This window comes from Camelina sativa, chromosome 14 (assembly GCF_030686135.1).
Source record: "Camelina sativa cultivar CO46 ecotype springtype chromosome 14, ASM3068613v1".
NCBI lineage: Eukaryota > Viridiplantae > Streptophyta > Magnoliopsida > Brassicales > Brassicaceae > Camelina > Camelina sativa.
This window is the reverse complement of record NC_141893.1, coordinates 5,317,956-5,334,457: the sequence shown is the minus strand read 5'-3', so window position 1 is coordinate 5,334,457 and position 16,502 is coordinate 5,317,956. Positions and strand designations below refer to the sequence as shown.

Here is a 16,502-nt window from a genome sequence, read left to right as displayed (position 1 = left end):
TATTTATATTGGTGGTTTGTTGGCCACGTGATTGAAAAGGAAGTCTATGTGCAGTGGAGAACTGCTACGATGAAATGGTTGTTTGGTCTGCAAGGAAGACAATTGTCGAGTCACTAGGTTGCAAGTCGTTTTCAAAACAGAGAAAAGAAAAGAAAATAAACTTTTACGTTTCTAGACAAGAACCAAAACAGAGAAAAGAAAAAAGAATTACCCAACAAAGGAAATGAAATAATCTAAAAATAAAGCATAGTCATAGTGACCCCATATTCATAGCATCAATCTACATGCTTGCAGCTATATTTGCTCTCCATGTATTAGCGAGCACTCTTTGTTATTCTTGAGTACCATGAAGCTGTTCTTCTTCTTCATCATTTCTTTGATCAACGTTAGTTTCTTCGACATCATCTTCTTCTGGAGGAAACAAATCGGAACGACATTCTTTACGGAGATAATTATGTAAACCAACACAAGCAATTACTAACTCTACGTGCGTCTTATATGGAAAGGATGGTGCATATTTGAAGATGTGAAATCTTGACTTGAAGATGCCAAAAATCCTCTCTATTACATTTCGCAAGCTAGAGTGACGATTGTTGAACAACTCATTTGGATTTACAGGGTCTTTTCCTTGTCCTCTAAAGTCTTGCAGATGATAGCGAGTACTTCGGAATGGAGCTAAAAAAATGCGTCGATTGGCGAATCCACAATCAACTAAGTAAAATTTTCCTGGAGTTTAAAATTATAGGTGAGATAAATTGCAGATAAATAACATAACAATTTAGTTTTATACAAATATAAGTGAGACATACCTTCAGGAACTACTAATTTGTTTGTGTTTCTTGTTAAAACATCATGTAATACCTTTGCATCGTGAGCTGAACCTTTCCACCGCTAAGAACATACGTAAATTCTAAATCAAAATTACATGCAGCTAAGACATTTTGTGATATTTGTCCTTTTCGATTACGATAGCTAGCCGTGTCTTGTCCTAGTATCATTGCAAGGATATGAGTTCTATCAATCGCCCCCACACAATCCTAAAAATAATATAAACAAAATATCAGTCATATAATTTTTTGAAATACTTGGAAACGAGCAGAAGAAAAAAAATTATCATACCTTAAAATAAAGATAAAATCGAGTGCTGTCTATTATTTTTGTAGGAATTGCAAATCCAGGCTTAGCCATAAAACTTGGAGCAAGTGCTTTTAATGCCTTTAGAATTGTGTTAAAGCTCTTACTTATTGAGAATTTTGATCTCTGGAATCTATCTTCAGCTACAACGTACCTCGCATTTTGACTAACGATGAACAAAAATGTGGCAAGCATTTCTTCAACAGAAACATATGTTATGTCGGTTAAATCCATCTTCAATCTAAGAATAGAGCATAGTTTCAGAAATGCTTCTGGGTACATACGATATAGCTCTCGAAAATGCTCACGCTCTTTTGTTTCAGCCAACGCCTTCAGTATATACTCATGTCCAAGTGTTGTTGCTGATTTTCTAATCTGGCGTGGTATTTGCGGTACGAAATATCGAGTTCTCGCTGACAAAACCAATAACATAATATCAACATCTAATTTGAAATTTCTCATTCTTTTTCTTTTTCTTCTAGATTCTATCTCTTCACTTTCCTGAACAATGCGATCCATTGTTAAAATCCTACACACAAAAAAATAACATAGCTATAAATCATAACAAACAGCTCCTAATCATCAAGAGAGAAAAAAAAATGAACGATAAGCATAATATAGAGATAACTGAACGATAAGCATAATATAATCACATAATCGTAAACAAAACGATACAAAAGCATAGAACAATGAGAAAATTTGGAACTTACAAGAAGAAACTGACGGCTGGTGTGTGGAAATAAAACAAATGAGGGTGAGCAGCAAATATATATTAACCCTACCTCTAATGTTTTTTGCCCGCCACTATGTCCTAAAAATCTATATTTTACCCGGCAAAAACAAATCTTATAACTAACATGAAAATATGCAACATGTATACACAAAACATGTATAATCTTATTTTGACATAGCATAAACGTGTATACATTTTTTAGTACTAGTACGTAGCACAAAACATGATTTATAATCTGATTTATATGTAAAATGAAAGAAATAACCAAGACCAGGGTTAAATAAATAAAAAGAATAAAGAAAAACTCATCATGTATTACTAAAATGAAAACGAACAAGTATATTATCGAAAAAGAAAACCATTTTCAGTCCATTTTTCATGGTTTACGAAGGTTTTGTATGATCCATCCCTTGCGATCTGCTATCGACATATTAACGAACCCATATTTCATCCCTAAGCTGTGAATGAGTGTCATGGATTCGTAACACAAATCTTTCTCCAAATCAGGAATTTCTTTGATAGCTTCCCACACATTATTAGCCTTATCCTCAGCTTCTTTTTCTTCAGATTCTTTTTCCCACCTTTTCTTTATCATGTCAAAAATCTGGTGACTAATTTCTGTGTTCACTTCATTAGAAGCATTGGTTGAATTAAGTGCAGCAGTTCTAGCTTTCTTTCTATGAGGTAGCTTTTCTCCTCTTCTTTTCTCTAATGAACGAAAACTTCTTGAACAGATGTATCTTCGTAGGCTCTCCTCAACTTGAACAGATGTATCTTCTTGATATGTATCTTCATCAATGGCATCACCTAATCCCATGGCATTTTTGCCAGTTGCAACATTTGTTGAAAATATCAGGTGTAAATCTCCGAAATCTTCAAATGTTTCATCACGCAGATGATTTTTATTTGTATGAGCCTATTCAAAACATAAAAACCATTTTAGTAATTTTGGTACATAAGAAACACTACTATATTCACAAACTGTATACTATAAAGTTTCTTACCTTCAAATAGTCATCCCATACTTCTATCTCTAGCTGTGAATTTCTTTGTTTCAGGATCCCATCCAAAACCAGAGCTGAAACGGAAAAGTTCTGCCAAGCCGTTGTACCTACCCCTCAAAACCTTCATCCTATTTGTATACTCCTTATAAGTTTTTTTAATACCAAGATTTTTGTTTAGAGTTGCTAATACTCTTGTCTCCACAGTTAATTTGCTGAACTTGCCACTAGCATCACCATAACCATCGTTGATTGCATCAACTAGCAGCTGCACTAACATATTGCTTTCAGGTTCTAACCAATAATTATATGGATTTTTATTTTTTTCCACTACCTGTGAATTTTCCATGGTACTATGGCCACACAATACAAAAAAAACCAAAGACATTTATATTAGTTATGCTACACCCCAGATCTTAACAAGTATTATTATTAAATGGCTGTCAATACGTTTCTAAGCTAAACTAGCTTTCAAATTGCTTTCAATGGTATCTACTAGCTATCACCATGTTCTCTTATATCTTTCATGATGCAAAACGTGGAAATACAACAATTAAAGTAATTCAGTAGGAAAAACTCACCTTGACAGAAACGGAGATGAACTTCAAGTATGATGATAGTAATTGTGCAGGGCAGAAGAAAACCTACAGATCGAGATATATATATGCACCAATAATTTAACCCTAATAAGAAAACAACATAAAAAGCCCATATACTCAAAAAGAACAGCCCATAAACCATGATCCACCGTCAAATTGCAGTACAAAAACAAAATGATCTCCTTTCTCACGTGTGATCTCCTTTCTCAAACTCATTACGCCTTCCCCTATGCTCTCCACTATACTGCAGAAACATCCATAGACACAATACCAGTATTCAAACCAGTTGTCTATTTCTTAACTCAATTCACAAATAACTACACCATAGAAGACACTTGACCAATGAGCAAAGTCTCTAACACTCGACCAATGCCTATACCAAGACCCTAGACAAATTCAAATGTTGCTAAATCACACTAGTCTTATGCTAATTGCTAAACACCGGAACAATGTTGCTAAAATCACACTAAGAACGACAATAGAACACTCAATACCACATCAAATTCAACATATTCGAAACTAAAATGTGGTTATACACAGAAGTATAATCTGAAAAAAATGCAGAAGTATAATCTGAAAAAAATGCAGAAGTATAACCAATAAGTAAAAAAAATCAAATAATTCCTAACCACACATTGAAAAAAGATGATCAAAATTATACCAGAAGCAGTCTTCCAAATCATTGGAGAAGTGTTGTCAAGGACCGATTTCTTCCGAGATTCCATCTCGTCGCTCCAAATCTATCAAAAGGCATGAATAATGATCCAAATTCCATTATTCGATTTAAAAAAAAAAACAATCGAATGATTTTTGTTTTCTTGTTATGTTCGTAATTCGGTTAAAGAAGAGATTATTTACCATTGTTGTTGTTGTTGTTGTTGTTGTCGTCTTGATCATCATTAGTTCCTCTTCTTCTTCTTTACAAAATCGTCTTGATCCGAAAATCTTAGGAAGAATTGACTAAAACAAGGAATGTTGTAAAAAATTGATTAATTGAAAGAGAATTAATGGGTTTCACGTCGTGACATTTTCCAAGAGAATCAAAATCGATAATAATTTAAGGAGGAAGAGAGAGAGAACCTTCTTCTTAATCTCGCTACGGAGGCTGTGTTCTCAGAGTCGCTATCTTCTATTCAGTGTATGATTTGCTATGACAAGCTTGGGCGATCTGCCAATATCTGGTCTTGCTCCAGCTGTTAATCTAGAGAGAGAGAGGATTCGGAGGATTGTACATAGGATCGGAGAGGAGAAGTTAAAGGTTTTGAGAGAGAGAAAGAGACGATGCTTCACCGGGGTCATATGATTATGTCGGTTGGGTTGCGTTGAGTTGGGTTGCTGTTGATTGTTTTTTTTTTACCAGAAATTCTCACAAATTCCATCTCATAATATATGATTTTGGTACTCATATTTTTCAACTAAAAAATAAACAAAAATTTTATAGAATCATTCTAAGTAGCAATTTTTAAAAAAGTTGTAATATTTTGAATAACAATAGATTTTAAATAAGTTTTGTAAATCATTAATTGAATAACAAGAAATTATACGTTATTTTAAATGATTTTATATAAATTCCAAGTTAAATAACATATAATTTTAAAAAATTATTAAAAATTATTAATTAAATAACAAATAATTTTAAAAATCCTCTAAAACTTTCTAAAATACAAGTTTAATATCCCTTTTAAAGTGTTGGTTAAAATAAAAGAAAGGGATTAAATGTGCTATAATCTACTCCTAGTATAGTAGTACAAAAATACTCAGTTCCCACGGAAATCCCACGTGTTAGTCACAACTAATATCCTTAATATGGAAATGAGTCACGTGTTCTTTATCCACGAAAACAAATATAGAAATAAAATTCTTAGATATACTTATATCTTTTTAATTAAAAATGGATATTTTGGTCCTGAAAGACGAAAGCTCAGCATGGGAGAGCTCAGCTGGACCCAACTATCCGAATTTAATATTAACTATATACTTGAGTTAAACAACAAAGCCAAAAAATTATGTTTGACCAAAAGATTCCAGGAATGTTCTTTGTCTGTATTTTTTAAAACCACTTTAAGTGTTAAATAAAAGGATAGCCGTGGTTTAATGTGCATTATATCGTAGTAGTATTTTGAGTTGAATGGATTATCTCGATAACGTATTTCACCACCACTCATAAATTCATATATAATAATATTAAAGATAATACTATTGATTTGTATTTAAAAAAAATAACCAACAAAATTAAGCGATGAGTGATTAAATTTACTTTATCAATTTTATGGTAAATGACTTCCTCGTGAGAGATTTCTTAGTCAGTGTATATAGATTGATACATTTTTCAATACTATGATATATTTTCTTCTTTCTCTATTGGTAAAAAAAACATGTGTCATGTTGAAAGAGGAAAGTTGTCCGTTGTTTATTTTAGTAACTAACACTCACTACTAATAGAGTAATAATAGCCATGCCCTCTTACTTGTGAAATCATAATAATTACAGACCAATCCCATTCCCATAATTTGGTAAAGAAACCTCAACGTAAGCACTGATGAATACTAGCTAGAGTTAAATATAAATGTGCCGAATTAGATCTTCCAATGTTTAAAAGAAGAAACACTTTTTTTTTTATGGGTTCAAGCTCAAACACACAAACACAAATAAGAATAAATAAATCTAGAACGAACCTTTTGGGTAAATAACGGCTAACAGCTAATATAAGTGGCATACGTGGGATAAGATAATAATAAAATCATAAAAGTGTGTGTTACGCGCGTTCATTTCGCATAGTTTTGTAGGTCCCCTCATGTCCTACCGTATCCTATATATATTACACTTCTCTGCTTCCTTCACTCCCAGCAAAAAAAGAACAGAGCTCTAAGTCAGAAACAAAACAAACAAAAACAGACTCTTCTCACTCGAACAAAACTTCAATATTTTGTAACCAAATCCTCACAAGAAAATCGAATCCATATCTTCTTCTTTTTTTAACCCTTCTTTAAAACAGTAATTGAAGTTAACCGGAGTGTTCCTTTTCTTTTGTTTCATTTTTCCGGCGAATTTGTTTCGTACTTTTTAGGAGTTATGATGAACAACGACGAGATTATTCTGGCGGAGATGAGGCCTAAGAAACGAGCGGGAAGGAGAGTGTTCAAGGAGACACGTCACCCTGTTTACAGAGGTATACGTCGGAGGAACGGCGACAAATGGGTCTGCGAAGTCCGAGAGCCTATCCACCAACGCCGCATTTGGCTCGGTACTTATCCCACTGCTGATATGGCTGCTCGTGCACACGACGTGGCGGTTCTGGCCCTGCGCGGGAGATCCGTGTGTTTGAATTTCGCCGACTCCGCTTGGCGGCTCCCTGTGCCTGAGTCCAACCACCCAGATGTCATAAGAAGAGCCGCGGCCGAAGCAGCCGAGATGTTTAGGCCGGCGGACTTCGGCGGTGGAATTACGGTTTTACCCTTTTCAGGAGATGAAGTGGATTTGGGTTCTGGTTCAGGATCTGGTTCGGGTTCGGAGGAGTTGAATTCTTCTTCGTATGGATATGGGGACTGCGAAGAAGTGTCGACGACGATGATGAGGCTCGCGGAGGAGCCGTTAATGTCACCACCACGGTCATATATGGAAGACATGACTCCTAACGTTTACATGGAAGAAGAGACGTGTTATGAAGATATGTCACTATGGAGTTACAACTACTGAATTCAAGTTACATTTAAAGTTAAAAGAGTGTATGTAAGTAAAGAGTTCAAGGGTTTTGCGTTAGTGTCCTTTGGTCGAGTTTAGAACTTAGAAGGTTCCTTGATGGTATTAATTTTGTAATATTCTTGGATCTTTCTTCATTATAAATTTTATAAAACGATTGGGCTTTCACGAACCTGTGTATACATATAGCCTAAGCCCAATTTGCAATTCAACTTGATAGACAGTTGTAGTAGATATGCAAACTTCCAAAGAAAAAAAAGGATCATCTACTTGGAATCAAATCTTACAAGGATACTAACTACTAAACTAGCAGATAAAAATCTTTGACTATTAGAGATTGACAGTTTGACACCATTGGTATATACTACTATATACAGTTTTTGACTTGAGAATATTATATCCATACTTCACGACTTAAAAATATTATATTTTTTCCGTATCATAAAGGTTAATGTTCTAGGATTTTTTCTTATATCACAAAATATGATTTTTTAAATGTATTTAATGCATTTTTATTGTTGAAATCAAATAACTAATTAATGTTTTTATTTTTATAATAAACAATTAAAAATAGATATGCAGTTAAATGACAAATATAAAAAAAATATGAGTAAATGAGTATTAAAAAGATTATAAAACAAAAGTAGTTAATAATAATACAATATTTGTTATTTTTTTTAATTTTGGTGAAAATTCTAAAAAATCATCTATAAAGAAGTATTTATGAATTTCGACGACTTATCAATGTCAATAATAAGTTTTTTACTGTGGAATTGCAATTCCCGAAATACTCTGCATGTCACGATTGCAAATAATAAATTCGATATCTTGAAACATAATTCATGGTAGGTCGCTTTTACGGAATTTTTGATCGAGGTCTTCAGATTTATATTTATTTGTCAAAATGCCAAAATAAATTGGTAGAGAATTAAAAATTTCTGAGTCTGACGTGGCATGGCGCGGAACTAAAGCGTGAAACACGTGGCTGTTTGGAACTGATTTTGCCAGTTCATCATTCGCTCTAACTCAAACAAGTTTACGCAAGTAAGTGCGTGTTTCATCAATAATCATCTAAAATCCAAATTACTTTCACGGATTTATTTTTCAAACTCTCAAATTCGAATATTCTCTAAGTTTGTTTAATCAGTTCACCAACAACTTTGATTGAGTTTTTTTTTTTGGGTCTAATAAGTAAACATTGTTATGATGTTATCTAAGTAATAAGATAAATACAAAAATATAAGCTATAGAACAATAAAAGACAATTAGACCCTTTTTAGCGTAGACAAATTAGACCCTTAATCTCTCCAATTCCAAGTAGTGATATATTTAAATACGAAGTACTTTGATAAAAAGTGATCGTGAGCGTTAAGTTAGATAGAGAGAGAGTAAGAGAGAAAACAAAATATAGATATCCAAAAGGAGAATTGTTTTGTTCTTTCTTCAGTTTGATATTTATACCTTTCTTCATCTACTTGTCAATATCCACTGACTCTTCTTCCACTTTTTTACTAATCCTACATATTCAAAAAGAGATCAAATTTTTCTATATGTAACATTCCTCCTCCTTGGTTTGATTTTTGATTTTTTCTCTTTCTCTCTCTCTCTTTGTTCGAGAGATCGAGATCATGAAGAACAGCGAAGAACAAATGATGTCACTCTTTGGAATTCCTCTTTCTGATAAACCGAGATGGCAACAATTTCTCATCTGTTCTTCCGGTTTTTTCTTTGGTTACCTCGTTAATGGCATCTGTGAGGTTCGTTTTTTATTTTTATTTTATTTTATTTTAAATCTTTTTATATATAATTCTGATAATACCAAATCAGTACTAGGATCGGATCATAAACATTTTTTTTCGATTTTTCATGAATTTTTGTATTTGTTCTTTGATTTGATTAAGTCTGTGTGAAATTCCGGTTTTGCATGCGGTGTGTTTCTCTGTTTTTTTTTTATGGCCGAGAAAATTCCAAGGTTAAGAGATGAATCCGGTCTTCTTCTTCTAAAAATAATTTCTTTAGAACAAAAGACTTTTACCGAAAACAAAGGTGAAGATTAGGAATGCAAATATTTTTTTATTATTATTATTAAATCTGAGATTTGTATACAATTAATACAAATATATACTATAAAATTTAATTTCTCGAGATTCTGCTTCTTTTTTGTTCCTCCTCTTGAGATTCTGTAGTTTTTTGCTTAATATATTTGTAAACAGTAATTAGATGCTAATTTGTTAACATTTTTATTTGACTAAGATTTCGGATCTTTTATTTCATACGCTCTGTTTATTTTTTTTTTGCTTTTCTTAAATTTGCAGGAATATGTGTACAACCGGCTTAAATTCAGGTAATTTTATATATCAAATTTTATTTGAAACATATTAATAATATAATATTTGAATTATATACAAGTATTGAATTATATATTATACGTTTGTTTGTACGTTGCAGTTATGGATGGTATTTCACATTTGCGCAAGGATTGGTGTATATTGCTCTGATTTACATGCATGGCTTCAGGACGAAGCAAATGGTAAATCCATGGAAGACTTACGTGAAACTATCTGGTGTTCTTATGGGATCTCATGGCCTCACCAAAGGCTCCTTGGCTTATCTTAATTACCCTGCTCAAATCATGTTCAAATCCACTAAGGTATATCTTATATAAATAAGATTAATTAACTTCAACCAAGTAGTGGTGTAGTCCAATACTGTCACTAGTAGAGTCCAGCCGAGGAATTATGGTTTGGTACGTAATCTTTGGGATCAATTTTTGTTCAATGTAGAGCATTGTTGTGGTAATTGCTGGTTTAGTAGGTAACGTAAAAATTTGGTTGCATAGGTTAATGATAATCTCGTCTTAGCTCTATTTGTGGTCCTAGACTCCAAATTATATTGTTAGTAACGGTATTGAATTTGTATCAATACATATAAGGTGTATAATAATATGAAAAACCTCTCCTAATTCTTCTGGAGTATGACTTAGCAAGAAATGTGCATTTTTCTTAATGAAAGGATCCTATTGTACTTCTCTAACCTTGATTTTTGCCTCTTTCTCTAGGTTTTGCCGGTTATGGTAATGGGAGCATTTATACCTGGTTTGAGAAGAAAGTACCCAGTCCACGAGTACATATCCGCTTTGCTACTTGTAATTGGTTTGATCTTATTCACATTAGCTGATGCCCATTCATCCCCAGACTTTAGCATAATTGGGGTTATGATGATCTCGGGCGCTCTCATCATGGACGCCTTTCTTGGTAACTTGCAAGAAGCTATCTTCACGATGAATCCCGAGACAACACAAGTAATTCATTTTTTTTTACAGTTTCTTCTATGGTATAATATCCCTCTCTCTGGAATAACGTGTAATGGGGTTTTCTTTCTCTTTGATGGTAGATGGAGATGTTGTTCTGCTCGACGGTAGTTGGTTTACCGTTCTTACTGGCACCAATGATTCTTACCGGAGAGCTCTTCACAGCTTGGACTTCATGCGCTCAAGTAAGCTTTATATATTATTAAGATACCATTTACTCTAATTCTTATTTGACCACTGACTAATGTAAATTTTAATTATATTTAATTTCTGTAATTGACATTTTATAGCATCCATATATATATGGAGTGTTGGTGTTCGAAGCCATGGCAACATTTATCGGACAAGTCTCTGTTTTATGCCTCATTGCGCTCTTTGGCGCAGCCACAACTGCTATGGTAAAACTATTTTAACCATTTTAACTATTGCATTTCAGTTTAGTATATAACCGATAAAGCATTTAGGACTATAATTTATTTGATTTGTAGATATTGGTGCAACTTTATTCGATCTGAAAGAAGAAATCTACAATATCTTGAATCGTACAAAACTTAAGCCATATTATTTTATTTTTTTTTTTTATTTTATTTTATTTTTTTTTGTCTTGGGAGTAGATAACAACAGCGAGAAAAGCAGTTACGTTGTTGCTCTCGTACTTGATATTCACAAAGCCTTTAACGGAACAGCACGGCTCGGGATTGTTACTCATCTCTATGGGCATTATCCTCAAGATGGTTCCAGATCCAAATCCAAACTCTAAATCTTCGGGTTCAAGTCAGACACCCAAGAAGTTGGAACAGGTTAAGTTTGAGAAGGAAGACGATGAAGAGAGTCGGTCTTTGGTCTAATAAACGACGAGAGAAATGTTTAAAAAACTTAATTTCTTAGTTCGTTTCACATTTTTTATCTTCAATATGTTTTGTGTTATTAGAAAGTAGATTTTGTTTTACTTCTTTGTAGTTTAGAATCTTTAACTCGAAACTTACTCGGAAATTCAATTTGAAACTTGATCAATAAATACAATTGCAAAGAAAATGTTTGGGTTTTTCACTACAATTTATTTTGATGTGATCATGATGGAACTAAACGAATTAGCAAGAACGTAGGTTTATCATATTAGATATCAATATACGGTTCGTTAAGCGTCTGTAGTCCAACGGTTAGGATAATTGCCTTCCAAGCAATAGACCCGGGTTCGACTCCCGGCAGACGCAGCTTTTATCCTTTATTTTTTTCGAATTAGACATATAATTGGACCATATCTTTTCTAAAAAAATCAAAATCACACTCTATTTTCCAATTGGTTTATACAGTTGAGGTCAGTTTCCATGAAAATGTTTTACTACAAAACCAAGAGATTGCAGGAACAAAATCAGATGTGTACAATATTTTACTGATAACAGTTATCTTCTTTCTTCTTCTTCTTGCTCTAGCAAACGAGCGACAATCTGAGGGATGGAGCGGTGGGAATATGCGTGCAAGATGCCCATCTGATTATAGACTCTGTGACTGCAACATCCACCACCAACTGATCTAGCTCTCCTAGTCCTATGGTCCGGTTCCTTTTGCTGTGCAGTCCTGACATTCTTGACCAGTTTCCTCTTTCCCTTCTTGTCTCTGACTTTCCTGCTGCTTCCGTCTGATTCTCCCCTGCTTCCTCACGCCTCTCAAGTTGTGAAGAAGAATCAGGTGACGGCAGTGACCTCTTTGGGCTTGAGTCTGTAAAAATGGGACACAGATTCTTTAATCAGCTCTTTCAAATACCAGACTTCCGGTAACAATGCCAAGGAAGAAGATTAGATTATATTAACACAAACTCAACTACAGTCAACAGAAAAAGATTTGGTTTGGAAACAGAGAATGCTGAGATATTGATTCGTGAGTTTGAAGTTAATGTCTTTGCCATTTTTAGAAAGTATATGACTTATAGCAATCATCAAACCCAACATTCTAGTTTCTAAGCAAGGAAGAGTGAAGTATGTACCTCGAAGTTTTCCAACTGTTTCAGTGATGTCATTGTTCTGTGTCGTCACTGGCCCTGAGCTAAAAAAGCTAAAGCTTGGCATGGAGGGGATTCCAGTTGACGAGAAGCCAGCTGAGGTTGATTCCGGTTGTATGCCATCAAAAGAAAACCCACCAAAACCGGAATTTGGCAGTGTGTTGTTATCCGCAGGTAAGAAAGACGAGAATGATGATTTACAGTCGTTATCTGTTGACTGCTCTAATTGTGCCATGCTAAAGCTATAATCTTGTTCTCGGGAAACACATTGTGTGGAGAAAGAGCATCCACCATTCTCCAATCCTTCACAGCCAAACACATCCTGATCATATTTTTCTTGACCTGATTCAGATACTTGCTCCATCCACGAGTGAGCTACAAATAAATGCACAAAAATTATCACTCTGCTGTAGTTCAGAAATGTATAGGCAACACTAAAAAGTAAGATCTTGGTGTCTTTGCCAGTTTAGGAACATGGATAACTTTCTCATGACTACTACCATTCAAGGAAATTAATTATCATTTCAAGTTTATAAGAAACGATGGACAAGATGACATACCTAGAACTTCATCAGCTGATAACCTTTGGGAAGGATCAACACAAAGCATCCCCCGGATCAAATCCTTAGCGTATGAAGTTATATGATCCCATGGCTCTGCAGAAAATCTCAAATCTGCAGCCCTGACAGCATCAAAAATCTTTGACTTAGTCTTTCCCCAAAAGGGAGGTACTCCACTGAGAAGAATGTACAAAATAACCCCTGCACTCCATACATCAGCAGCTTGGTTATATCCCCCTGACAATACTTCTGGGGCTATGTAAAACGGACTACCAACTGTCCCGCTCAACTTTTCCCCTGCTTATACAAAAACATATTCTTAGAATACACAATCTCCATTTCTGGATTTGATAACTTACAAAAAGACAGTGTTTCCTCTATCTTACCAGGCTTTATATAAGTTGCCAGCCCAAAATCAGCCAATTTGATAGGAGATGAAGAAGACATTGTGGCCATAAGAATGTTCTCAGGTTTCAAATCTCTGTGGACAATACCGCTATCGTGACAAAACTTAACCACTTGCATCAAATGCTTGAAGAGCACCCTAGCACGGAACTCCGAATACCTTCCATATTTCTCAAGCTTATGAAAAAGCTCACCACCTGCGCATAGTTCCATCACAAGATGCACAGAATCTTCCTCCTCATAAACCGCTTTGAGATTCACCACGTTCGGGTGCCCAGCTAACTTAGCCATTATAGCAATCTCGAGTTTGATACTCTTCATGTCGTCTTGTGTAACCAATCTGTCTTTAGAGATAGACTTGCAAGCAAGCCTCTCTCCAGTTAACTTATCAGAACATACTCTTATGACACCAAACTGACCCCAGCCTAACTGTTCCCCAAGCACATATCGATCTTTTAAGTTGGAAACGTTTACAGGGTTTAGAATGGTTTCAGTAAGGCTTGCAACTTTAAAGCAGTTGCAGAATTCAAATAAAAGCGGGCTCGTATTCTCCTTATCAGCTATGTCCATACCCATATATATCCAAATCTCCACCTAGCAATAAAATCTCAGTTTACTAAATTTACCGCCTTATAATAATACCCAATTAGGCCTAATCTGGCAAGGGAAGCTACTCTTCGACGAAACCGTTAGCTGCATTCACCTTCGTATCCTCCGATCTGTAAAGTTTCAAAAGACATAAACCTCAGATTTAAGCACTGATCTACAAAGTAACACCAACTGAAATTGAAAGAATAAAAAAGTCTAGCTTTTGAATTCCCACAAATGAAACCCAATTGCTTTCACCCAGTTTAGATTGAGAGAACAACTCAAACAAAAAACCCATAGATCAAAGTACCTTCCAGAGGGCAAAGGACTAACTCACAGCACAAAACTCCATTTCTAGCTCAAAAAAAAAGTCCAACTAAAATAGGCAAAAACCTCGAATTGAGGTTATTGAAATGCATCTGGATCTCGAATTAATCAACTAGACAGCCTTAAATTAAGCCACAAAAAGAGTAAAAGAAGAAACTTGCAGGAATCTAGATAAGAACAAGAGCATAAAAGTTCATCCCCCAACTGCTTCAACTTGTAAGGTAATCAATCCAACTGCTTCAAAAAGATGAGTTTTTTAATTTTCTGAAACTCATAAAGAGATTGAAAATTTCTGGAAATTTTACCTCTTTTTGGTTTTGGGCAAAGAGTAGTGAGAATCGAATCACGTCGAAGAGCAAACGAACAGCTATAGGTTGCAGCGAAGAGACCAAACCCAGTCCTCTCCTCTCTCTCTCTCTACTTGCTCTCTCTCTCTCTCTTCTCTTTCAAATTAAAATGTCGTGTCAACTTGTTACCGGGAGAACCAGTTTCACGTTTACTTACTTCACGACAAGTTTTTTCTAATTTACAATTCAGACCACTGCTTTTTCGTCTAATTCCTACTTATTACCTCATACTTTTTCGATTCTAAGGTTAGACCATTCGCGACGCGAGAGGCCGGCCACATGTTTATCCACGAATATTGAATTTAAAATATCCAGTTCTATTTTTATAATATTCATTTTTGATGACGTATTCACATGTTATAACTAAATTTTGTAAACAGAATATTGCATATTACATTTACCACTATACCATTGTTTTTGTGGCTTTCTACTTTGTAGCATCAATACTAATAAAAAGTTGGAGCTATAAGCTCTTAACGTCATCCACATAAGATTTTAAACAACCAATAGAAATTTGACATATCACTTATTAACATTTTATATAATTTCCAGAATTTTTAATATTAAAAATTATTTTAAACAACCTATAATGATTTGACATGTCATTCATTAATATTTTTCAAAATTTACAGAATTTTTTAGAAAAATGAAAATTTTAAATTTCTGGAAATCAAAGAACTAAGCACAATATCTCACATCCGCTAGAAATTTTTTAGACAATGGTTCAGAACCAGTATAAATAAGATTAATATGCTTCCAACAACGAATGAGTAGGAAAGCTTGATTTATCAGGCGTCCAAGTTTAAAAGTTTTATTTGGTTTGATCTAGTTTTTTATTTGATCAAATTAAAACTTTAAACAGTTTCAAAAAAATATTATAATATTTAAAAATTTTAAAAGTTTAAATATTATAAATATTGAAACGTTTAAAAGTTCTTAGCTTTTAAAAAGTTTTTTTAATATTATAAGTTTTAAATTTTAAAAGTTTAAAATATTATAAATATTGAAAATTTTTAAAAGCTTCAAATTTTATATTTCGAAACCTTTTAAAAGATTAAAATATTATAAATATTGATGCAAAACATAAATTATCTTATTTATCTACATTTGTGTTTTTATTTCTTATGAGCTGTAAAACATATTTTTGTGTATGATTTTAGAGATGAGTTGATATTCTTTCATTAATTTTTTATTTTTGGGTTAAAGAAGAAGGATTGACATCGCAAGACCTTAATTTGATGTTTGAGTCAAATTTTGAGGTTTAAAAAAGAAAGATGGATGACAAACACACATGTTTTATTAGCTATACATAGGCATGACCAGCATTACGGTTGTCACGATTAAGGTTTATTAACCATCGGTTATAGTTAGAAATTTTTGTAACCTTAACCAGAACCGTTTAACAAACGGTTAAACGGTTACGTTTAAATACGGTTACGGTTCAAGCGGTTACTGTTATATACGGTTACGGTTATTTGATAATATGATATGGTTGATATTATTTGATAATATAATATAATTGATATTATTTATTTATAATTAATATGTTCTTATAGTGTACTCATATTTCTATATATCATATGATTCATATAAAATAAATAATTATTAGTATATTTTATTATGTTTTTAAAATATTATAAACCAAGTAAAGATTTTGGTTTGAGAAGTTTCTAAACGCGTGGATCTAAAACCAAATAAGTATATGGATAAAATTGTCAATAATTGGGTGCATGTGTTGACTATGCTGGTAATCATGAATTTCACAAATTTTATGAGAAAAGAAATGATTTTGTTCTTGGA

At 33.6% G+C, this 16,502-nt stretch overlaps 3 protein-coding genes, 1 non-coding gene and 2 pseudogenes across 7 annotated transcripts; 3 read left to right on the top strand and 3 right to left on the bottom strand.

Annotated features, from left to right (window-relative positions):
* Positions 1-331: 331 nt before the first annotated feature.
* Positions 332-1,653, bottom strand: LOC147927858 (uncharacterized). Its single transcript, XM_087485914.1, has 4 exons — positions 1,120-1,653; positions 978-1,037; positions 810-891; positions 332-726 (listed from the first exon to the last, which is right to left on the bottom strand). Exons 1-4 carry the CDS (start codon positions 1,651-1,653, stop codon positions 332-334), a joined length of 1,071 nt encoding a protein of 356 aa, XP_087342040.1.
* Positions 1,654-2,243: 590 nt separating this feature from the next.
* LOC104743262 (uncharacterized protein At2g29880 pseudogene) lies at positions 2,244-3,217 on the bottom strand (annotated as a pseudogene).
* A 3,098-nt stretch (positions 3,218-6,315) lies between these two features.
* LOC104739906 (dehydration-responsive element-binding protein 1F pseudogene) lies at positions 6,316-7,338 on the top strand (annotated as a pseudogene). Its single transcript, XR_015580023.1, has one exon. The product of XR_015580023.1 is annotated as a dehydration-responsive element-binding protein 1F pseudogene (transcript).
* Positions 7,339-8,280: 942 nt separating this feature from the next.
* LOC104739905 (UDP-galactose/UDP-glucose transporter 4-like) lies at positions 8,281-11,511 on the top strand. Of its 2 annotated transcripts, none has more exons than XM_010460384.3 (7): positions 8,281-8,923; positions 9,482-9,510; positions 9,615-9,816; positions 10,225-10,467; positions 10,560-10,661; positions 10,767-10,874; positions 11,091-11,511. In XM_010460384.3, the coding sequence occupies exons 1-7, from the start codon at positions 8,795-8,797 to the stop codon at positions 11,322-11,324; spliced, it is 1,047 nt and encodes a 348-aa protein (XP_010458686.1). In that variant the 5' UTR covers positions 8,281-8,794; the 3' UTR covers positions 11,325-11,511. The 2 variants fall into 2 exon arrangements, with proteins under 2 accessions (XP_010458686.1, XP_010458687.1); XM_010460385.3 differs by having other exon boundaries at positions 8,528-8,923; positions 10,965-11,511.
* Positions 11,512-11,618: 107 nt separating this feature from the next.
* On the top strand, positions 11,619-11,690 carry TRNAG-UCC (transfer RNA glycine (anticodon UCC)). The gene has a single exon. It is a non-coding gene; the product is annotated as a tRNA-Gly (tRNA).
* A 49-nt stretch (positions 11,691-11,739) lies between these two features.
* LOC104739904 (calcium-dependent protein kinase 26) lies at positions 11,740-14,890 on the bottom strand. Of its 2 annotated transcripts, XM_010460383.3 has the most exons (6): positions 14,661-14,832; positions 14,339-14,589; positions 13,422-14,159; positions 13,036-13,332; positions 12,461-12,850; positions 11,740-12,195 (listed from the first exon to the last, which is right to left on the bottom strand). In XM_010460383.3, exons 3-6 carry the CDS (start codon positions 14,014-14,016, stop codon positions 11,906-11,908), a joined length of 1,572 nt encoding a protein of 523 aa, XP_010458685.1. In that variant the 5' UTR covers positions 14,017-14,159; positions 14,339-14,589; positions 14,661-14,832; the 3' UTR covers positions 11,740-11,905. The 2 variants fall into 2 exon arrangements, with proteins under 2 accessions (XP_010458685.1, XP_010458684.1); XM_010460382.3 differs by lacking the exon at positions 14,339-14,589 and having other exon boundaries at positions 14,661-14,890.
* Between the last annotated feature and the right edge of the window lie 1,612 nt (positions 14,891-16,502).